The following is a 23655-nucleotide window of genomic DNA, read 5'->3' on the forward strand; positions in this document are numbered from 1 at the left end:
GTCTGACTTGTGCGAAGACAGCAGAAAAGTGAACATTATTCATTTGGCAGAGACCAAAGATACAGTTGTAGTTCATTCTTTATTGTATTTTCTTTACATTGTTATTCATGTGTGTATTCATATATATATTCATTAACATACTCATTTAACATAAATCTTTCACTCATATATTCTTTATATTATATATTATATTATTTTTACTTTACATTTGTGTTGAGGTTTTATGCTGATTTTACATTGATTTATCTGAATATTTTGCTTTTGTTGTAAGCGATCGTGTTCAAGCTTCCACATCAATCATCTCCAAATCACACAAATACACATTTTTCAATTTGACAGAATCGCTGTAATAGGAGACAAGAATACACAACTACAATCAAAATGTGTATCTCCACTACAATAAATACATTTAGAAACATTTAGGAAAATTTCAGCAGATCACGAATTTAGATGTAAATTACATTAAATAAAACTATTATTATACCAAATACAGCTTTAATGTTTATTACACTTACATGTATTATTCCATTTGCATGTACCTTGTGTGATTCATGTGTTGGTGTGTGTTAATCATGTTGAGAAGCTTCAAGGATCTTCAGTTTGTTTGTTCTGGAAAATTCTGTGAATGTCCTATAGAAGACATGTAATCACAATCAATAAAAACTCTTTGTTTTAGTATAAATACAAACTTCACTTGTATTTTTTACATATTAAAATACAATAAATATAAAAAAATTCTCTCCTGTGTTGACTGACTTGAAACAGGAAGTTTGCTTGGAACATGGAATAAAAGCACCAAAACTTGATGAAAATCTTTCAAATGGATGTTTTAATGCAAGCAGAATTAAAGTTTCTGGGTCCCATTGACTTCCATAGTAGGAAAGAAATATTCTATGGAAGTCAATGGGACCCAGAAACTGTCTGGTTACTGACATTCTTCTAAATATCTTCCTTTGTGTTCAGCAGAGGAAAGAAATTCATACAGGTTTGAAACAACATGAGGGTGAGTATATGATGAAAGAATTTTCAATTTAAAGTGAACTATTCCTTTAAAGGACAAGTTCGGTATTTTACACTTAAAGCCCTGTTTACAGATCGTATCTGATGAAATATAACGGTTAAGTTTAAAATTTGGACACATGTTCCAGTCCCGAGAATTTTGGGTTTATTTCGCTTCCCCCCCACCCCCACACAATGGTTGTCTATGGCCACTGGAAGATTCCTTCCTAAAACACATTAAACTTTCGTTTACAAAGACGTGAAACTCACCGAGTGGTCAGGGGTGTTCACTGATACGGGCCCAAAAAAAAACGCTGAAAAAGATGCATTCCAACAGGTTTTATCGTAGTGTTTGTCCAACTCCATTGATTGTATTGAATGTGCTGTGTGAGGTACGTTATTCCTCCGCCGCTTCTTCTTCTGCTTCTTCTGTGTATTAAATGAAATGCCAGCGGTTTGCTTGCAATCGGCAAAGGTGCATTATCGCCACCAACTGGTGTCTATTATTCAAGCTCTCAACGGAAGAATCTGGGTGTGACGCGTTTGGCAAAATAGGTCCACAAACGCTAAATAAAACTAAAATTCTCGGGACAGGAGCATGTGTCCAAATTTTAATCTTAACCGTTCTATTTCATCAGATACGATCTGTAAACAGGGCTTTAAGTGTAAAATACCGAACTTGTCCTTTAAGGCCCGTTATACTCCTCGATATGCTCACAGCGAAGTTCTTTTTTGTTCTCCACTTTGTGGTACAACAAAGTTCAAAATACACCACCAGAGTTATACTGTTAGTAACATCTGATGCCGCCCACACTGCTGAGAGCGACGGTTAGAAGAATATGCTGAACGTTTTCGACTCGATAACAAAATATACACACAAAAAGTTTTAGAAAACAGCAAGCATCTTAATAAATCATAAGAAAAGCATCTGAGCATAGCAACATGGATATGTTTGCACAAGCTCTGCAATTCGGCACACTTTACACAATAATTAGCTTAAAATCAACCGTATTAAACATGAAAAGCCGTGTCAGTGTCTCGTTTCATCAGAACTACACAGCAGCTCTCCAGTGTGTTCATGTTTTCACATCACGGACGTCTGAACTTGACAGACTGAACAGGAGAAATTAACTGGACAAGATTTTAACGTGAAAGAAAATCGGAAAGCAGAGACTCCGCGCACATCTACCTATTACATAATCGCCACGGACCAATGGTAGTACAAAGGTGTTTACCAGGCATGGCAAACTTTTCTGGAAAGTTCACATTGGCAAGCTGTTTCGAACTCCCACAACGAACTTCGTTTCGGCCTGATTTTGTTTGAAATTACGTCACATCAGTTTGTTCTTCAATTTCGCTTGTAGTATATCGGGGACTTTAATACATTTAGTGCTTGGAATCTTTTATGTTGAGATCATTAAATAATTAAAATAACATTTTTATACATTAATTTGAACTGTATTTAGCTATTACCACTGAGCTCTGTTGTAGTGTGTGTGTGAGATCACGTGTTTGTGTTATACTCACAGGAAGCAGGTACTGTGTGGATCCTTCTATTAGATCCTGCAGAAAGGGATGCTGGGAAAGCGTGGAGAAAGCAATCTTCTCCTCATCCTTAAAACCCAACTCCTTAAACACCTTCAGCAGCTCCTGAACACACGACAACACATTAAATACAGTCCTGTAGAGACTCAGGATCATCTGGTGATCTACAGAACCACAGATTATATTGCTCTGTTTCAAAACTGAGTGAAAAACATTCCAGTGAACTTCTACAGGACACAAAGATTTCACAAAATATCTACATTTATGAGACTATTATGAGAGTGACGAACACATGCACATTGTTAGTTATGGTTAATAACTGTTAGCTGTGGATTTGTTAAGTATTTTTGCCATCCTGCTTGGCATTTTAAATGGAAAAGTTTCTCATTTGTTTATATTTTGAATTACAATAGTTCAAATGAAATGGGGTTTGAGTTGGGTTGATGGATTTGGATCAGAGCTGTTAGTTTCTACCTCTCTGAATTCATCTCTGCTCCTGCGGTTCGGCTGGAAGCGGTTCAGATGTGAAGAGACGTGATCGTCTACACGACTCAGAACTCTGAGCACATCATCAACGGACACGCCCACTTCATCAGACTCCTCCCCTCCCTCCTCCTCTTTATCAGACTCCTCCCCTCTCTCCTCCTCTTCATCAGCCTCGACTCCAGCCCCCTCCAAATACGGCACAGACTACAGCAGGAACACAGTGGTTTGAACCAATACAAGAGTAATTACGGTAATACATTATGTTTGCACATTACAGTAATGACAAGTAGAAAACAATAAGCATTTACATTTAATCATTTAGCAGACGCTTTTATCCAAAGCGGTTTACTTTACATATTCTTTTGATTTTGGTGTAAAATAGGACCCCAACAAGCTCTTGACAGGTTTTGTGAAATTCACCAACAAACTCCTCAGCTCAGAAGAGTCTGTTAAATGTGTTATACTGTGTGTGTGTTTGTGCTTGTACAGTTATCTTTGTGAGGACCAGTTTGAGTTGTATACCATTGGAGAGAACAAAGTGAGGACGTTTTGGCCAGTTCTCAGTTTCTGACGCCCTTTAAAGCGCTGTTTGAGGGTTTAGACTTGGTTTTAGAGTTAAGGTTATGCAATTAGTTGTGATAATTAAGGTCATGGTAAGGGGATAGTAATTGGATTATATAAATTAATGTCCTCATAATCATATAGATAGATAGCCATACAAATGTGTGTGTGTGTGTGTGTGTACCTGTGTGAGTGGGCCGGTGTGTTTGTAGTGCAGTGTGTGTCCGATCACGAGGCCCAGCGCTCTGGTGAAGCCCTGAGCCGGTTCAGGATGACAGCAGAAATACAGCAGCAAGCTCAGATAGTCCAGCATCAGTGGAGATGAGTGTGAGCTCGCAAACAGACTGAAGAAAAACTACACACATAAAGAAGGGGAAAAACATATGCATGTTTATACACAGATTATACGTTCAGAACATTTTTAGTGAAATATTACAATCTCATTGTTTCAAAGCCATCAATATTAATGCATTTACTGTATTCAGTGATGATGTTTTACTGTTCAAAGCATTATAGGGGTCAGTCAAATCACGAGGAATCAACTTTCAGAGCTTCAGAAGTGTCCTTCAGTTCAGGAAAAATAACTCTGATCTTCAGCACCTCAGATGGATCCCAAAAGCTGAAGTCTATTTGAACAGTTTCTAACAGTTTGACAGGCACATCAATGCAGATTGTGTTGTGGTCATGTTGCATTACCTTCTTGAGGTTGGCTAGTCTGTTGTAGGGCAGAGGTTCAGTTGGGTCATCCGGGACAGGAAGATCTCTTTCACTGGGAAACCACAATTCAACCTGATCATAGAACAAAATAGATGATAAACTGATGGACACACAGAAATGTAGCGCAATAATATATTTGAGGTTTGCTACAATTGAATTTTAATTGTAGAAGTAGCATGCAATTGGAAAAAAATTAACTGTGCAACCATATTTTCATTATAAAAATGTTGTATACTACTGTATGGACATGTGTTTGTGTTTACAGATCTGTGTTTAATATGACCGTTGCAGTGATGTTCTGTGAAATGTGCGTGAGCGTAAGAGACCTGTGTGTATTGTTCTTGTGTGATGAGTCCAGTTCCTGCAGTGTCGACGGCTCTGAAGCGCTGGAGGGTTTTTAACAGCTCAATCTGAGAGGGAAACGGCCACGGCAGAGCAGCGCTGAGCAGAAACTGACGCCAGTCCAACATCTCAGAGTCCCGAGCTAATACACACACCAGCTCATCAACCTACACACACACAATAGCACATGCACTATCAAACGGACTAGTCTGTAAGGCATCATGTCATTTGACACAATTTGTTTTTATCAATTATTGTCTTAACGTTGATCTCAAAATTGTGTTTTCTTCATGTATTATCTTAAGTTTAAAGCTCTACCAAACAAATTTTTAATGTATCTTTAATTTATAATTTCAGCTAAAAATATTGTTGATATTGGTTACTATAATTTGACCTTAAACATTATAATCAGATCAGAATTTATAGTCTAAATTTATACAGTAGATTGCTTGACAAGCACAGTTTTTTTTATGTTTGGATACATTTCCTATTGAAACAGGAAGTTGAGGAGAAAAACATTAAAAATAAGGCCTTGTCTACAATGAAGACACTCTCAAAATGAATAAATTACAGCCACTTCCCTCTTAAAAGTCACCATGACATTAAAATAGACCATTCTTATTTTTTATGGAATATTGCACTGTTTATTATAAATAATTTATCGCGCACATCATTATTTTAAAATTCATGTGCCCTTTATTCATGTAATCTTTAATCAAAATATCTTCCTAGGAGCATCTTCTCTTCTCTGATGATGTGTTCACTAATGTGAGGGCGGGACAACCTGTCACTCACATGAGATCCACCAATAGCAAACCACAACCATCCAATCAATTCCCCATGGACAAAATTAAGTCCCGTCCTAATTTTTTTCTGGTTGGAAAAGCTGTTTTACTTGGATCACATCAGGGAACAAAAGACACAACTTCCGTTTCATGGAGACTTTAATCAAAGGTTTGTTGGGAAAGAAAATTAAGTATGAGTGTTTGCAACCAAAGACACACAAGAAGAAACCATAATTTGCTCTGCTAGTCAGAGATGGTGTTTGAGTGAAGATGTACCTGTGAGGGAGTGATATGCATCCAGGGCTCAGGTAGGACATCACTACCCATGTAAGGAGAAGTTAATTCATGCAGAATTTCAGTCAACTCATTACTGCACAGCAGACCTAAACACACGACACAGTAAAGTTACTAACTTCAACTGAAACGTTCAATTCAGTTCTGCTTAGTTCTGTTTAACTCTCATTCTGTTCATTCAGTTTAGCACATAATTTTTAAATAATTGTTCAATCAAAAAACAAGTAACAGAATTTTTGTGAACAATCCCTGGCACGTTAGTTTGACTTCTGTTGTGTAATGCTGATTCTGACCAGTCGGGGCGGTGTTGCTCAGCTGAGCACAGAGGACGTGCAGCTGTTGGACTGTGAGAGTGCTGTTTTTGGGCTGTTCCTGCAGGGATCTGCGCGGAGCGGATGCTGGACTCGCCACCACACGTGTGTCTCCATCCACGCAGAAATCAGCGCTCTGCAGCACGAGCTCATGATGGATCTGAACTGCATTCTCAATGTGCTTCCGCACTAACTCTGTCAGCTGGTCGATACTAGAGACACATGCAAACATATTATCCACATATACATGTGTAAAGTATGACATCTATCTATCAATTCTTTTTTTTTTTTTTCATGGAACAGAAGAAAATATATTCAAAGTATTAAAAACACCCTACTGGTCAAAAGTTTGGAATAATACGTTTTTAAAATAAGCCTGGCTTCATTTGATCAAAAATACAGTAAAAAAAGAAACCACTTTTTCTATTTTTTATATTACTACAATTTCTATTTCACATGATAATTCAGAAATCATTCTAATATGCTGATTTGCTGCTCAAGAAAATTTTCTTATTATGAAGTATCATGTGACTGAAGACTGAAGAAATGGTTGCTTAAAAAGACAATTTTAATTTAAATTAAAATAAAATGACAATATTAATAAAATTAATATTGTGATAAAAATCACAATATCTTTGATTAAATAAATGCAGACTTGGCGACCATAAGAGACTTCTTGCAAAAACATTAAAAAGATCTAAATATAATATTATTCCAAACTTTTGACCAATAGTGTATAGCTTAAGTATATTTAAAATATTCAAAATAAGTTGACTAAGAACTTATATTGCAAAACAAGATTTATACATCATGGTATTTGTTGTACTGAATTTTATGCTAATGAAAAATAATACAAATTTGCAGTCAATTTATTTAGCAAAATATATATATTTTGCTTTATATTGTGGTTTTGGGAGTGACATACAACTCGTTTATTTGAGATATTCAGCCATTTATAAGTACATTCATCTCTGCAGCTAAATGGATGAATTCCCCTCCTCTCACCTGTTGATCTCAGACAGAAAGCGAGCTCCCATCCACTCCTCCATGTTCCTGTAGACCTGCTCCGCTCTCTGCTGCAAACTGCTCACGTTTCTCAGCGCATGAGCCTTCACCAGATCCAAACGCAGCTTCACCGCATGTTCTGCACACAAACACAGCACATTCTTACTGTTTGTACATCGCATACACACACAAATATCCAGAAGCTCTGTACTGTTGATATACAAAAGCACAACAGGCACCACGAGACAATGTCAGCCAATAGCTCACGGCGTACCTTCACGTTTCAGTGCGGTTGTGAACTCCAGTTTGATTCTCTTCCTCTCTGCCTTCCTCTTGACCTCCTCAGGGTTCTTCAACAGTGAGGGCTGAGGACTGGGCTCCTGAGGAGGGGTGGGAGCACCTAAAACAACACACACCCTCATGTCAACACACACCAGCGCTGAAACTCATACGTATGATGGAGTGGAGGGTCTTCACCTTTCTTTTTCCCTGCTTTCTTATTGTCCGTAGCAGAGTTTGAAGTCTGCACTGTCTGTGGTGTCTCTATCGGCTTCTGTTCTTCATCACCTTCCTCTTCTCGCTGCTGCGTCTCGGCCAACACCTGACACACAGTTGTGTGCAAACACACGTGAAGAAGACAGATGTGCCGGCACAGGTGAGTATATCATCATTTCACAACTCATAGCTTATCCAAACAGAATCTTAAGAAGTAACTATCGTTTTTGTTAAATAAATTATGAAATGTCTAAACATGGACAAAAAGATAAAAGAATCTACATTATACCGAAACATTAATGAAAATGTATTCTTTTGATCAAAAATACAGTAAAACAGTAATATTGTGAAATATTATTGAACTTTAAAAATAACTGTTTTCTATTTTAATATTTTTTTAAAGTGTAATTTATTTAATTTTCAGCATCATTACTCATCTTCAGTGTCAAATGATTCTTCACAAATCATTCTAATATAATAAAAAAATATTCTAAATAAATTATTTGATGAATAGAAAGTTCAGAAGAACAGCATTTACTTGAAAGATAAAAAAAATTGTAACAATGTAAAAATCATACTGCCATTTAAAAAAAAAAAAAAAATTTAAGGAAGCCTTGAGGAATGAAAGTATTCATTTCTTTAAAAAAAATGCTTACTGACCGCAAACTTTAAAACAGTTTATGAACAATTAATTCAAATTAGTAACCAACATTATAGAAATAATGTACATCATGAATTCCTCTTGCCTTAACTGAAAGTTGCTGCAAGTTTATTTTTATTTTTTTAAATAAACAAATTGAATTTGTCTGTCAGATGATATATATCAGTGACTGCAAATATGGGCCATATTTTTAAGCTCAACAGCAAAAAGATGATTATATATTTCTAATGCCCAACACACCATGGTCCTGACGGCGGTGAGCGTGGTCTGGAAGAACTCCAGCAGGAGTTTCTCATCGGGATAGTGCAGAACCTCAGAAGTGGGAGATCTGCAGGAAACCAACGGAAACCTGACAGCACAAACATATCCAGTTATTCAACAAACATGATTCTTTTTTTAAACACACCCAAAGACAAACATTTTAAGCACACATACACTTTAGTTTTCTTCTTGTCCTCCATTTCACAGTCTTTTTCTTCAGCACTCTTTACAGGTTTTTCTAACAGCGCAGGGCCAGAGCTGAAATAAGAATAATAAAAGCATAATATTTTAACACATCAAACATCAGATCTCTCTCACGGTGGTCCCTTAGAGTATATCTAAATATCTTTACTGTAAAAAACAATGTCTATGTTCAGAATTGAATACTATATAACATTTACTACACAGTATACACTACTGTATATTGCAAAGACAAGAAATATTCAGTAATATTATCGATTTAACTGCATGAAAACTCAATTGCGCTGGATAACGACACCAACGACACTGTAATTGAACTAATTTGAATCAACATTGAACTGACTTGAACTGAGTCTTCTGTAGAGCTGCTTTACAGCTGAATTGAACTCGATTCTTAACTGATGAACTTTGCAACATAGATAATTATTGAACTGAATTGAAGCTAAATTGAGCTGAATAATGACTTTATTGACTTCTGTAGAGCTGCTTTACAGCTGAAATTGAGTTTGTTTCATAATTGATTAACTTTACATTAACACTGTTATTTTCCTGTTTATTAATGTGAAGCTGCTTTGAAACAACCTGTACAAAGCACTGTATAATTGAATGTGACTTATCATGAAAATATTTAGCTCTACAAGTGGTGACCAGGTATCACCTCTGAAATAAAACTCTCATTCATTTGTCACACTGGAAATTGAAGGTTAAAATTAAAGCGCACTGCATTTTGGGATACATACAATATTCCACACACTATGCTTTGTTTTATACTGGACATGTTGGAAAATACGTGAAAATTTGCGTGCATACTGCAAAACTAGTATATGCTATTGTAAACACAGATAAAGTGGTGAGACAGACAGATGGACAACTGCAGTAGCTTGGCATAAGATCTATAGTCCTGTAATGTCTGTGACATGATGATAAATCATGATGTGTAATGCTTCTTTTTACGTTTTTGACTCCTCTTGCTCGACATGCTCCTCTGCAGTGATGTCAAGCAATGGGACGCGAGTGAAGCCACGTGTGGATTCAGGAAACGCAGGTTTACACATCGCTGAATAATAATCTCTCAGCAGACACAGGGAATCTTGAAAGCGGCCCACTTCTATCTGTACACACACACAGAACCATTAGACTTCAAACTCATCCCAGGCAGTTTTGTGATGTGTTAGAGGAGTGTGTGTGTGTGTGTGTTACCTGCATTAATGCAGAATAATGGTTGATTAGTACAGCAGTGTGATCGTCTAACCAGCCATCATCAATGACTCCTGCTCTCTCCTGCTCCGCCTCTTCCTTGCGCTTATCACAGATGTCCCACAGACGCTCACGCAAGTCCTGCACAAAATAAACACAAACTGATTAGAATGAAAGTTTGAACAAATTTTTTTGTTGACAAATATTTATTTGTGATAACCCTGCAGCAAGCAAATGCTCACTGAACCTTTTTTTTTTTTTTTTTGCACCAAAACTTTGGCATCTGTGAACATTTTGCACTACTGCTTGTTGACTTTATTTTTCATCAACTTTTTATTGGTTTTTAACTATAAATACCATGTAACATCAAAACTACTGAAATACTTGAAAACATTGAACTTAGATAGGTTTAAATGAAACTCGCACAGAAAAATAACTAAATATTTTAAAATGAATATCCTTGTTTTATTACTACAAATAAATATACGGCAAATGTCACACAAAACACATGATTTATGGTTTTGTACATCTGTTTTCTGTGCTGAAATCTAGCATGTTTTTGCCTGTGAAAATACAAACTTACAGAAACGTCTGTTTTACGAGTTACACTAGAAAAAATATTTTCTAACAAGTATTTTAGTCTTGTCTTGCAGTACACATTCTTAAATCAAGATACACTGACTTGAGAAGCAAAATGACAAGATATTGGGTCTTCTGAAATATATATAAAAATTAAGTGATTTTATACTCAATACAAGAAAGCAAATCTGTCAATAGGGTAAAAATTAAATGCAGTTCAAACGGAAAACAAGTTTATTTTTCTTCACTTGTTTTAAGCATAAGGTCTTAATATCTGATGTCATTTTTCTTTTCAAATAAATTGATCTTGATTTAAGAATGTTTCGATATTTGTACTGGAAAACAAGACTAAAATACTTTTAAATATTTTTTTGCAGTTCAGGAGTGTCTCACATCCAGTCTTTGATGGAGCTCTCCTTTGGTCTCCTCGTCCTCTCTGATGTTGTCAGGAACGCTGTTATAATCGCGCTGCCATGCGCACACAAACTCCTGCTTGAGATCCGGCTTCTGTAGGTACTGCCTGAAGTTCTCCCTGAAACACAAACACACATCTGTCATACACTCACACACACATTCACAGGGCCTCACGTCACACACAGGCGAGCGCTGTTCTCTCACCGGATGTTGTAGAGGTGGTGAATGATGAGCTCGCGTTCACCGCGGAGGTTCTGCATCACTGTTTTGACGTTATTCACATATGAAATACAGACGGTCTCCCAGTACGGAACAAGATACTTTGGAATCTCCTGCAAAAAGATGAGCATAAGAGAAAAACACAAAAACTGACATGATATAAATGGATCATATAATACTTTTTATGTGCCAAAAAACGTTTCAGTTTAATTGTTCACAGCCATTTTACGCCCTCTATACAAGTCTTAGATCTTCTATATTCAATTTCTGTTTAAAATAAATGTTGTCCTTCTGAACTTTCTATTCATCAAAAATCCTTAAATAAATGTATCATGATTTCTTTAAATATATTAAGCAGCACCACTGTTTTCAACATTGATAATATTTAGACATATTTCTTGAGAAGCAAATATTGGAATGATTTATAAAGGAACAAGTGACACTGAGGACTGGAGTAATGATGCTGAAAATTCAGCTTTGAAGCAGGAAGAATAAATTACATTTTATATTTAAATATAAATAGTTATTTTAAAATGTAAATAATATTTCACAATATTACGGTTTTTTTTTTTTTTACGTTCTGTATTTTTTACCAAATAAATGCAGCTTTGGTGAGCTTAAAATACTTTTTTCAAAAACATTTAAAAATATTTTTTTTCAACTCAAAAATTTTAACAATAGTGTATATCTGTTTGATATCAGAAAATCTGTGTAATTTCTCTGGCTTATTTGAAACTCTCTTTTTGGAATGGGGAAGAAGTTTTGAGTTGATTTTGGTGGTGTGTACTTGCCTTTACAGTGGCATACAACTCTTTCAGGATATTATTTCCCTCATAATATAACTCTTTTAACAGACTTTAAGAGTCATACCAACTTGAGTATCAAACTGATAAAAAAATAAACAAACTAGATAAGTGTAATGGCTCTCCATCTGATATTTCAAATCAAACAGACTCTTTGAGTGTCATTTTTCCATGTTTAATGGAAGCATCTGCCAGTCTTCTGAGAGAAGGTTATGTGTGTGTATGTGCCTTGGGTAAGGGTTCCTCCACGTAGACCCTTCCAGCAGATTTTGGGGTCGCTGGTGAAGACTTCGCAGAGCAGGCACTTTCTGGACGGCTGTGTTGGAGTGAGGAAGACATTTTCCTGGAGTGACCCAGAGCTGCTTCTATGGGTCAGGGCAGAGAGCACACGTCACTAGAGATGCATTTACACAAGGACACAGAGGTGCAAATCAATAATGTTAAAGTTGTGGGTAGAAGAATGGAAAATCTTCAAACTTTCAAGTCTAAAACTGAATTCATTGTGCAGAAAATTGTAGAGAAGAGCAGAGGCTTAGCCCTATAAAGCCTCATATTTGATGAAACTTTGCAGAAAAATGTTGCACACAATCTACTAGGGCTGTTAAACGATTAATCGTTTAACAGCCCTACAATCTACTACATGCCTTCTGTCGTCTGATTAATAGTTTATACTTTTTAGCAAGTGAAATGCCTTTTAGTATAATTGTAAAAACGTCCCCCTTAAGGTCGTGGTTCACGGGTCTATTTACTGTGAAATCTTTACAGATGTTTTTCAAGCAAAATGTAAGAATAACTTTTATATTGTCATTAATATTTCAAGATGAACACTGGACTGAAGCAGGTTTGGTTTACTTGATTATCCATACATCATGTTTTAGAAAAGTCATGTAAAAATGTGAATATCAAATATGATCCATCAGGCTTTTCTCTTAATCATCATTGTATTGCATTGCATTATATGTTTTTTCCCCCCACAATAAAAACTACAGAGCTTTGATCATAAAACTAAGAATTTAAATATCATCTTACTAAGACATTATTGGGAGATATAGAGTGACAACTGATATTTCTATGTAGTTTATGCAAGTAAGCTCATCTCATTGATTTACTTTACAAGCTATCAGAAATTCATCTTTTTGGCCAAATGAATAACAGAAAATGTATATATTTGCTAAGTTTGGGCTTCTAAATAAAACTGAGCTCCATACTCTCACTATATAATACTATATGAGCCACAAAAGCCTGATGTTTCAAATACTATACTCATTAGAAACACATAAGCAAACTTTTTGTATTAAATTGTACATGTCATGCTTTACAAATTTAAGCAGTCGAAGCAAGTCGCTATACCTTTTTCAACAGAATCCATAGTGTCCATCAGAACCGTCTCCACGTTTTTGAAGAGGGTTTCCTCGTCTACATCTGCTGTGATTTTTACAAGAATATTCTGCCGATCACCAAACCATTTCTCCAGTTTTGGCCATGTGTCATGGAACCCACTAATTCTATTAGAGAATCCATAACAGAAGACTATATTATGATCATTTTGTGCTTTAGAAAAATCTTTAAAAAAATCTGAAAGTCACAACATTGTTTCTCCATAATGTCATTTTTTCAGGTGAAATAGCATTCAAATGTTGGATGGAACTTAATTTTATCCATCGTGATTTGCCTGGATCATGTAATGTTAATCTATTTTACTGGAAACACCATATGTTTACTTTTACTTTGGCCATTACAAAATCAAAACTATTGATGTTCTGTATATGATGAAAATATGTCCCGTGTACTGAAAACAACCACCGCATGTTTTCACACACCTGTGCTGCATCTGTTTCATCCCCAGACTTGTGTCATCAGACAAGGATGCTGGATCTTGTGTGTCCAGATCTGTCATACTTGTTTTTTCTTCTGGAGCATCACTGCTTTCTCTCTCCTGCCCTCTGCTCTCCCTTTCTACTAATAAGTGAAGATAGCACAGCTTATTCCATACTAAAAACAACAATGTCTGTCATGTTGTTAAAATTAATAACATCTAGCATTTCAATCTGCATAAACTCACCATCCTGGCTCGCGGCACGCTGCAGAACCTGCTCATCTGAAACGTCTAACAGCACCACTACGTCCAGTGCAGGGGATGGAGGACTTGGATTTTTAGGCATGTTTTTATCTGTGAATGAGTTGCTTTGTGTTTTTGTCTCGGTCTCATCAGGTTCTGTCCCGTTCAGAGCTTTCTCCAGCATCTGAGCCTGACTGATGTCCACTGGGAACCCGTCAAGAATCCAGCCACTATCAGCAGGGATGTTCCTGAACAACACAGCAGGAGGGAATCAACTTGTTTTTAAAGAACTAGACTATCTATCATAATATGCATTGCTTCAAAGCAGATTTTCAGAAAATCGTGATGTTAGTTTATAATATCTTAAAGGCCGCTCACACAACTAAAACGATAACTACAGTATATTAGGGTCCACACCAGTGGACAATACCATTCAGTTTATTATAAGCATGCGCTGCAGTTTTGCCCTCTGCCGCTTTAAATGCTCAAGCTCTTTAAAGTTGGAAGGATTCTGATTGCCTGTCATAGTTTTAATCGCTCATCAGCTGGATAAAAATCTTTCTAAAAGTGATTCCAACGATATTGTTTCTCTGTGCCTTTATCATTATAGTTGTGGTGTAGACTCTGCTATTCTTTTATATTTAGAATGATTTTTAGAACTATATATTTATATGATCCGTTCAAGGTATAGCCCTTGGTGTGAACGAGCCTTAAGACCTTCATGCCTTATAGTTGCATTTAGCATATTAAAGCTGGGCGAGTTTACATTTTATGACTATACAAGCAATCAAGTCATTGAGATTTGCTATATAGCATAATCGCCCTACACGAGAATACTGCATGTATGCGGATGAAGTTGGACATACTTTTGTATCCAACTTTATATATAGAGCTGCACAATAATATCCTTTATATAACAATCTAGCAGTTGAGATTTATACATTAGATATAACACATCCTGGTGACACGTTCCTGAGTCAACATATTTTGTTGATCTTGGAACAACATTCCTGTCCAAAAATGTACTGTAGTCCTGACTCTATCCATAAGCCTAACCCTACCCAAAAGTTATCCCTAAAATCAGAGGGAAATAATAGTGAACAACACTGATGTAGAAGCACCTGATGTAGAAGATTGGTTGATTGGAATGTTGTGGTGAAATCAGGTTCTGCATAGGTATATACACTTATAGTAGTTGTATAATTCATTATTAATTTAATGAATTCACCAAAGGAAATTAAAAAACAAAAAAAGTTTTTCATGTGCACTCACATGAGATGATAATACTATAAGTACAGTGACCACCATGATCACACGACCAGCTGAACTGTACTCAATTATTATCAGTTGGCTAACTGTACTTATGTGTATAGAATTGTCATCTCATCCTAAATATTGGACAGTTGAAATGTTTTGCAGAATAAATAATAACCCAAAAAACTATTTGGATTAACGAGTCAGAATCAAATATTCCAGAGAGTGTTTTGTAGTAATGTAATATACAATAAATGAAACATTTTATTTTAACTTGTGCAAAAAAACTAAATGTGAAGTCAGAAAATAAGCATTATTTATAAATAAGCACTACAGCTCTTTACCTGATAGCATCCACTATGATGTCGACCAGAAGTTGATCAGGAACAGCTTTGCCTGTCCTAAGAGCGTTCTCTACCGCTGCACCACACTGCGCTCGCAACGGCCACTGCACAACACAGCACTGAGCATCATGAACTATATCAAAGCGCGTAATGCTGCTAAATACAGAGAGTTTATGTGGAGAGTGGCTATGTGTTTGCTTTTACTTTTTCTTTATCTTCTTTTTCGTGAAGTCCGGATGTCTCATGAGGCTGCGGTCCTGATGTGAGACACAGAAGAGTCGATTACTATTGGAACTTGAGTGAGCATTTCTATAGTAAATAACGTCATTATTCTTTTTAAATCTTATATTTATTGGGTTTTTGGGTTTGGTATAGAGCCTTTAAAGAGAACCAAATAACTAATACACAGTTAAATTAATGGGGGAAAAAAGGAAATAAATTTACATGATACATACAAGAATATTATAAATTAATAATTTATTCTTGTGTTCAAAGCAGACTTTCCAGCATCATTACTCCAGTCTTCAGTGTCACATGATCATTTGAATCATTCAAGAAACATTTCTTATTATCAATGTTGAAAACAGTTGGGCTGCTTCATATTTTTGTGGAAACCGTGATACATTTCTTTTTCAGGATTCTTTGATGAAGGCGGTGTTTGAAATCATATCCCCCTATACCCTCATTTACTATTCCCTACTTTACTCCACTAATACAGTCCACTTGATGGAGTGAATGAAAGTGAGTAAGTGAATTCGGACACTGAGTGTGCCATAGTTTGCATAGTTTTGCTGTTTAATAATCATTTGAAACTTAGCAAACTGGCAGCTCCAGTAGTAAGATGAAAATATTTATTTTGAACTCTGTCATGGAAACTATCATGTATAAACCTTAATTAAAAAAGATTTATAATTAATTAAAAAGCCACATTAAACCAGCGGTTGGGAAAATGGATAGATGGATGATTTGGCTGAGCGCCATCTTCTGGCAAGACACGGAAATTCATTCGACGAGACCGTCACAGTGCATTATGGGTATTCTCTAGCCGTTGAGTGTACACCGGTTGTACACTTGTTATTGCGGTGCATAATGGGATTGAATGAGTGCACTCAATAACATCCACTATGGTTTCAGAAACCACTACAAATGGCTGTCCTCTCAAATGGTGCCTTATTTAAGGGTATGGGGCGATTTCAGACACAGCAGAAGAGAAAGAGAAAGAACAAACTTTATTTGAAATCTAAATCTTTTGTAACATTAAATGTCTTTACTATCACTTTTAATCAACTATATGCATCCTTGATGAATAAAGGTATTCTTTCCCCCCCCAAAAAAAAATCTTACTGATGCCAAACTTTTGAATGGTAGTGTAAATAATGTTAGTTTTAGATATTCTCACAAACCTGATTCTAGAGGAGAGGAAGAGGATGTCTCCTTCTCTCCATCTCTCTGAGGATGCTCAACACCTTCTGTCGGAGAACCATTTCTCTCCAGGTTCTTCTGAGCAAGGCAAAAACATGGTCAGCCCCAACACGGGAGACAAACAGTGTAAATAATGTAGTAAGTAAAATGTTTGAACAGACAACAGTACATGAAATTCACAAACTGTTCTAATAAAGGTTTTGCTGAAAAATATGATCAGTTCTGTTGAGTTTCTACCTCAAGAAACGTACATAATACTAAGAGTATTAACCTAAATAAGTTTTCCTGACCTGTGACACTTTTTGGCTTTCAATCGCAGCCTGTTTTTCCTTCTGATAGTCTGATAGAGCATCCTGGATCAAAGCGTTGACTGAGAGCACATGGATGCCAAGAACTGATTCCCAGAGATTAACAAACAGCAAGTCAGGAAATTTAGTTAATATAGTCCTGATGTATCATAGCACTTTTCCTTCCAGCACAGCTCTTACTATGAAGAAGCATCAACTCCTACCGTTGCTGATCCTGGTGAGGCAGGAGGTTTTGCCCGAGTGGGTTTTTCCCAGCATGCACGCTCTGATGGTGAAACGGGGAAACAGAGGAGGAGGAGGATTGCTGGCACTGGGTCGGGCTATCATCCTCTGTAGACGACTCAACACGTGATCCAGAATCTCATTATTCACTGGTGAGGCTTGACTCTCGTCCTCTTCATGCAATACCCACTCCCCCATCATGGCCTGAAGTGAACAGACAGAAACATACACCTACATAATACTTGCACTGCCATGAAAATGAGTCCATCCCTCGACTGTTATTTCATAGGAAGCAATTACATGGTTTTCAAGAGAATGAATGGTCAGAAATGATATGAACTCAAAATACTCTTAACATGCTGTCCTTACCACATACTCGTTGTAGTCTTGATTATTGAGTATATGGCGCTTCTCCAGCTCAATGATCTGTTCTGGTGTGGGGTCAGTAGGGGTGGGCTGCACACTGGCCACTTCATACAGCGGCTTATCACTGAAAAACAGCTCCATCCACTCCTGCATCAGCTTCACTGGTATCAGACTGAGAAAGAGTGAAGATGGCCATTTGACCGTTTTCTATACCATTTTTACCCACCATATTACTTCCTTACACACACTACCGTTCAAAAGTCTGGGGTCAGTAAGAATTTGTATTATTATTATTATTTAGCAAGGATGCATTTGATCAAAAGTAAGACATGTAAGCATAACTATTTTCAACATTAAAAATAATAAGGAAAGAATGAGCATGATTTATGAAGGGTCATGTGACACTGAAGATTGGAGTAATGATGCTGAAAATTCAGCTTTGCATCACAGGAATAAATTAGATTTTAAATATATTCATATAGAAAACAATCATTTTAATGTGAAAAAATATTTCACAATAGTACTGTTTTTACTATATTTATTATATAAACAAAATGTGCCTTGGTGAGCATAAAAGACTTCTTTCAAAAAAATCTGACTCCACACTTTTATACTGTAGTGTCTATATAAAACAAATGTATTTTTATTATAATGCACTAATACGTTATTTTACACAGCACACTGAACTCTTTTTTTTATTTCAAATAGCAAGAATTTTTTATTTTTCTTCATATGTGCTTTTTAAACTCCATGACTGCTGTTTAGTAGAGTAATCAGGGACATAAATACTTGGATGTAAGAAGACGATATTCTCCAGCTTTTGTAGCCAGATCGACAATCTGTCCCAGAATTCCTCTGCAGATGTCGAAGTGCTTGCGATAGCGAGCCTGAACGCGCTCGGCGACTAGCTGTTTGTGTAGCTCATGCTCCATCCTGATCTGTTCACCGCGCTCCAGACGTTCCTGTTGGGCGAGAACCTGGACGGCAGCAGTGATGGGACAATCATGATCAAAACCTCTCAAAACCCTTATGGTTTTGTTTTTGTGCATGTGTGTGTGTGTGTATGTATATTGTCTCACAGCTTCTCTATCCAAGGCCTCTTGGAAGTCTCGAAGGCGGCGTTCCTGGTATTGTCTCTCCTGGAAGATCCGGTTTTGTCGAAGTACCTCTTTCTGCTGTTTTATTTGCATCAGCTGCACTGCGATCCTCTTCTCCTGCTGCGTCTGACGCATCAATCGACTGACCATCTGTTCCTCTCGCAATACCTCCTGCAGACAAATATCAACACAGGAACCAGATATGATCAAGACGCACTGCTGGCAAAAAGTTTGACACTTTATTGACATTCATAAATTTTTAAGCAGGACTCTAAACACAAAATTCTAAACACATTTGGCATATAAACCACTGCTAGTATTGCATTCCTAACACAGCTGAAGTTTAACTCTGTAAATCCTGACACGAACTAACAATAGAAAAATCTATTTCTTTTAATGGAACAGTTTAGAAAAACTAACAAAAAAACATTAAAAAAAAGTTTCCACTTGTTTTTTGAGTATCATTTTTGATACATCAGGCTTTTTTGGCTCATATAGTATGAGTATATAACGTTCCTGGAAAGCCTGATGGATTACATTCGACACTCAAATTTTAACATGATTTTTATGTATGGATTTTATTTGTATGGATAATCAAGTAAACGAGGTTGCTTCAGTCCAGTAAGTGTTCATCTTGAAATGTTACTAACAATATAAAAGTTTGCTTTATAAAGATTGTTAAAGATTTCACAGTAGACAGACACATGAAGAACATTATAAACTATCAATCAGACGACAGAAGGCATGTACTAGATTGCAGTCAACAGGCTATCTGGCAAAGTCATTTAGAGGCCTTAGAAATCAAATATGACGCAGTAGGCTATATAGTGTTGAAATAAGCGACGCCATTGGTCACCTGCTGAGCCTCATGAACTTGGAGTTGTTCCATCAGAGCACGTCGTCTCCGCATCTCTCTCTGTTCCCGAGCAGCAGAGTCTTCCTCCAGATGCTGACGGATGTTCTCGATGTACTCCTTGTTCCACTGCTCTTTGTCGCCTGTACTCATTGGCTGGGTCACACGGCCACTGTAAATCCAGGTAAAGTTACATGTTACATCCCAGAGCTTACCTAATGAAGACAATATTTTCCAGTTTTGTGTTCATAAGACTAAGACAGTCAGTGAACCAACAGTGAACGGTGTGTGAGCCTGCTGTCGGTAGCTTCTGTGATTGTATTCCTAGATTTTCCGCATTATGCAAACATACCCGAGTAAGGCTTCACCGCCAGCTGGAGAAATCTTCTTCTGGTGCTTCTCAAACTGTTCTATCTCACGATGAACATGCTGTAAATCATACTTCATCTTAAAGGGTCACAAATCTGGTCAAAACAATCTTTGACAATTCTTTATGTTTTTCAATACGAACTGTTTTAATTCCAGTCTGTCACGACATCTGTGTAATTTTTCCATCCCAAAATCAAAAAGAAACAAGAAATTAACTTATGGTGATTCTCATTACTGTAATAAAAGGATAATAAAAGAAATACAGCATTTACATGTATTTAAGCATCACAGTGCTGTACAGCAGGGTTATTTTAGTAATACTGTATATAATATATATTAATAGCTTTTATTTTTAGATTTTTAGTTTTATTAATTCTTCAATTTAAACAAACATTAGAAATGTTGCCTTTGGGCAACTTAATAAAAGGTTTTTTTTATTTTTTTATCTAATATTCATAATTTATTTTATTTCAGCTTCATTTCAATTTTTTTTTAAAGTTTTAGTTTAACAATAACAACTCTGATGTAGTATATTACAATAACGAGAACTTAGGGCTGTAAACGTGCATTATTATCATTTAAAAAAATGTCTAAAGTGCTGTTGTGTGTTGTTCACCTGAGCCTCTTGCTTTTTGCGAAACTGAAGGTGTTTCTCAGAAGCTCTTGACGTGCGAGTGTGTGGAGGCTTCGGGATCTGGACCACAGCTGACTGAATCTGAATCATAATCTCATTCTGTTTTCTGCGTGCCTGCCGGTGCTGACAAACAATAAATCATATGATCAGTATCAGTCAACACTATCACATGCTGATTAACCAACCATTAAACAGTAAAAAACATTAATAAAAAATGTTAGAAGTTTCAGGTTCATGCCTGTTTGATGCCACTGAATAATAGAGTTAAATGCATATATGTATCAGTGGGAAACGTCAGCTGTTGTTTAGCTCTAGAAAAGCAGACCTTTTCAATGTCCTTGAGCCTCCTCTCCTCCTGGCGTTTGAGCCGTTCCTCTTCCTTCAGGAGTTCAGTCATGACCGAGCGCTTGTACATGTCCTGCCCTCTTTTATGGAAGCGGTTCGCGATCTTCTGCATCTTCAGATCCGCCTCACGCTTCACCACCGTCTTCAAGCGCTGTGAGACAAACATGAGACTCTTTTCTTCTGTCCTAAGGTTGCAGTGTTGCTAAAGCTAATCTAAACATGAAACTAACCAAGCTAATTACTACAAGATGACATATGCACCCTGACATATTTTAACTACCGTTACCTTAACTTACTTTTTTTTTTATATAGATGCAATTTTATCTAATCTTTTATTAGAAAAAACACACAGTTTTGTGAACAACAAATCAGCATATTAGAATGATTTCAGAAGGATCATGTGACACTGAAGACTGGAGGAATGATGCTGAAAATTCAGCTTTGCATTACAGGAATAAATTTTTTTTTTTGTAAAAATATTCAAATACAATACAATTATTTTAAATTGTAATATTATTTCACATTTTGTTCTGTTATTACTGTATTTAGTGAACTTGTATTGTACACAACCATTGTGTAGACAATTCATGTAAGGGATCTTTAATATATTTCAGGGCAATATGTTGTGCCAAATAACCAGAAAAGTATGACCACCCCTGATAGAGGAGGAAAGAAATGAATTGATTTGAGCTTGCAGTAACAGATCACCTCAGTATAGATGCTGTTCTCTATGCGGTGCAGACGGGCCGTGGCCACGGGCTGCATGACCTCCATGGCTGTGGCAGTGAGGCCTGATTTCTTCTTCTTCTGCAGAAGGATGTAGAGCTGGTAGAGCAGGTGTGTGGCCGCCCCATGTCTGCCCTGCATCACTGCTTTGGCATTGCCCAGGTCAAAGGGCACGCCTAGCAGCTGCAGCGTGGGTTCAATACGAGTGAAGTTATTCAGCTTCGCATTCGCCGTGCTGTGGAATAACACAAATACTAATAATTAAGATATTTGGCTAGGCAACATATGACCGACCGACAGAACGACTGACCGTCTGCCTGTCTGTCTATTTATCTAGATTCAAGATTCAAATAGGTTTATTTGCATGGTGACCGCAATAACCTATCTATCTATCTATCTATCTATCTATCTATCTATCTATCTATCTATCTATCTATCTATCAAAATAAAGCCCATTGCTTTTAGGTCATGTTAAATTGTATGAGCATCCATCCTAAAAGGATGGATAGATATAAAAAATATATACATTTCATAACAAAAATAAAAAACAATTTTAATATCTATATTTCTAAACACCCACCAATCAGCTATTCAACAAATCAATCCATCCAGTCATCTATAACTTTACCTGTTTTATCTAACGTTATCTAACGTTACAGTAACTTTATTTATCTATCCACCCAACTGTCTATCCATCAACACCTATTCATTCACCGAACCCGGAAATAAACAGATGTACAAATGTAACATAAAATACACATAACATTTACATAAAATACAAACATAAAAATATGTAGGCCTATGTCCATCCATCTAACGTTACCTTTGTTTGGTGAACAGGTGGAAGTCCTCCTGCAGCTCATATCTGTTCAGGATCTCTCCTATCAAAAAACCGTTTGCAAAATCCCTGGCGAAGGAATACGGCTCTGCAAAAGATTCATATATATGACATTAAGAAAAAAGGCGCAACTATTACTGATAGTTTAGCTGCTAAAATGATAAATCAGGTATAAATACACAGGTTTAAGGACGGATCGTTAACTCGTTTGCTAACGCTTCGTAACTTACCAACGACTTTTGACAGCTGGAGCTCTGAATTCAGCCACTGGCAGATTATGTCTGACATCCTGAGCGCTTAATTTTCTTAAGGATATTCAATAATGTCTCTATATATATATATAGGTCTTGGGAATATCTAGCTAGACATCTGTGTAACGTTAGTTTATGGATGACATTGTTTTGGGGAGTGTCTCGTTTTGGCTTGGTGTTGCCACAGTAACCAAACTGGCTGAGCACAAAGGTTCAACAAAAATTCCCTGAATGGGATTCATGGCTGAGTGGATGTACCTTGTGACCGAAATTACACAGACCTTTATTCGGTTCTGTCGTTATTTGAAATGCAATTATAAAATTCGATATAACTTATTATTTAATTACAATATATACGTGTGTGTGTGTGTGTGTGTTTCCCACATACATCCCAGTGTGAAATGAACCGACACATTTTAAATAAGGTTTCCAAAAATCAAATGCTTATCCATATGAAAAATCTGTCTAAAAAAAATTATGTCAAATACTCATACACATTTCTAAAAGTTATAATTTGTTTAATTATTTATTAATGGATATGAATAAAACAAATGTACCTGTATTTTCCAAATGTTCTGTATAGTTATTATTGCTGGTTGTTTGAAAATGCATCAATTTATCTTTAATACATTTTTTATTATTATTATTACGTCACCTCAGAAATATTCAATTGTGTGTTTATGGAAAAAGTC

At 36.4% G+C, this 23655-nt stretch overlaps 2 protein-coding genes across 6 annotated transcripts in view; one reads left to right on the plus strand and one right to left on the minus strand.

The window, feature by feature from the left end:
- Positions 1–23655, plus strand: part of osmr (oncostatin M receptor) — a 599178-nt gene that overhangs the window by 525284 nt on the left and 50239 nt on the right. The window lies entirely within an intron of this gene.
- Positions 61–23072, minus strand: LOC306996344 (sperm flagellar protein 2-like). 4 transcript variants are annotated; one of them, XM_079608730.1, is made up of 37 exons: positions 22943–23072; positions 22698–22800; positions 21857–22109; positions 21129–21299; positions 20786–20926; positions 20153–20229; positions 19804–19972; positions 18930–19118; positions 18640–18827; positions 17854–18022; positions 17466–17688; positions 17245–17348; positions 16936–17032; positions 15737–15789; positions 15533–15636; positions 13938–14182; positions 13696–13834; positions 13226–13380; positions 12104–12240; positions 11058–11185; positions 10833–10971; positions 9864–10001; positions 9618–9775; positions 8637–8720; positions 8442–8550; positions 7523–7646; positions 7320–7445; positions 7046–7184; positions 6023–6252; positions 5712–5818; positions 4635–4817; positions 4288–4380; positions 3776–3946; positions 3019–3234; positions 2527–2649; positions 540–630; positions 61–344 (listed from the first exon to the last, which is right to left on the minus strand). In XM_079608730.1, the coding sequence occupies exons 1-36, from the start codon at positions 22998–23000 to the stop codon at positions 586–588; spliced, it is 5088 nt and encodes a 1695-aa protein (XP_079464856.1). In that variant the 5' UTR covers positions 23001–23072; the 3' UTR covers positions 61–344; positions 540–585. The 4 variants fall into 4 exon arrangements, with proteins under 4 accessions (XP_079464856.1, XP_079464858.1, XP_079464857.1 ...); XM_079608732.1 differs by having other exon boundaries at positions 61–630; positions 15743–15789; XM_079608731.1 differs by having other exon boundaries at positions 61–630; positions 13696–13831.

This window comes from Phoxinus phoxinus, assembly GCF_949152265.1.
Source record: "Phoxinus phoxinus genome assembly, chromosome: 3".
In the NCBI taxonomy this organism is placed as follows: domain Eukaryota; kingdom Metazoa; phylum Chordata; class Actinopteri; order Cypriniformes; family Leuciscidae; genus Phoxinus; species Phoxinus phoxinus.

Bases quoted from the DNA above. Each gene is read 5' to 3' on its own strand.
- LOC306996344 (XM_079608730.1), bottom strand. From the start codon at position 23,000: ATGTCAGACATAATCTGCCAGTGGCTGAATTCAGAGCTCCAGCTGTCA. The intron at 22,110-22,697 runs GTAACGTTAGAT...GTTATTCCACAG, and splicing joins CACCTGTTCACCAAACAAAG to CACGGCGAATGCGAAGCTGA. The intron at 3,235-3,775 runs GTACACACACAC...TTCCTGCTGTAG, and splicing joins ACACCGGCCCACTCACACAG to TCTGTGCCGTATTTGGAGGG.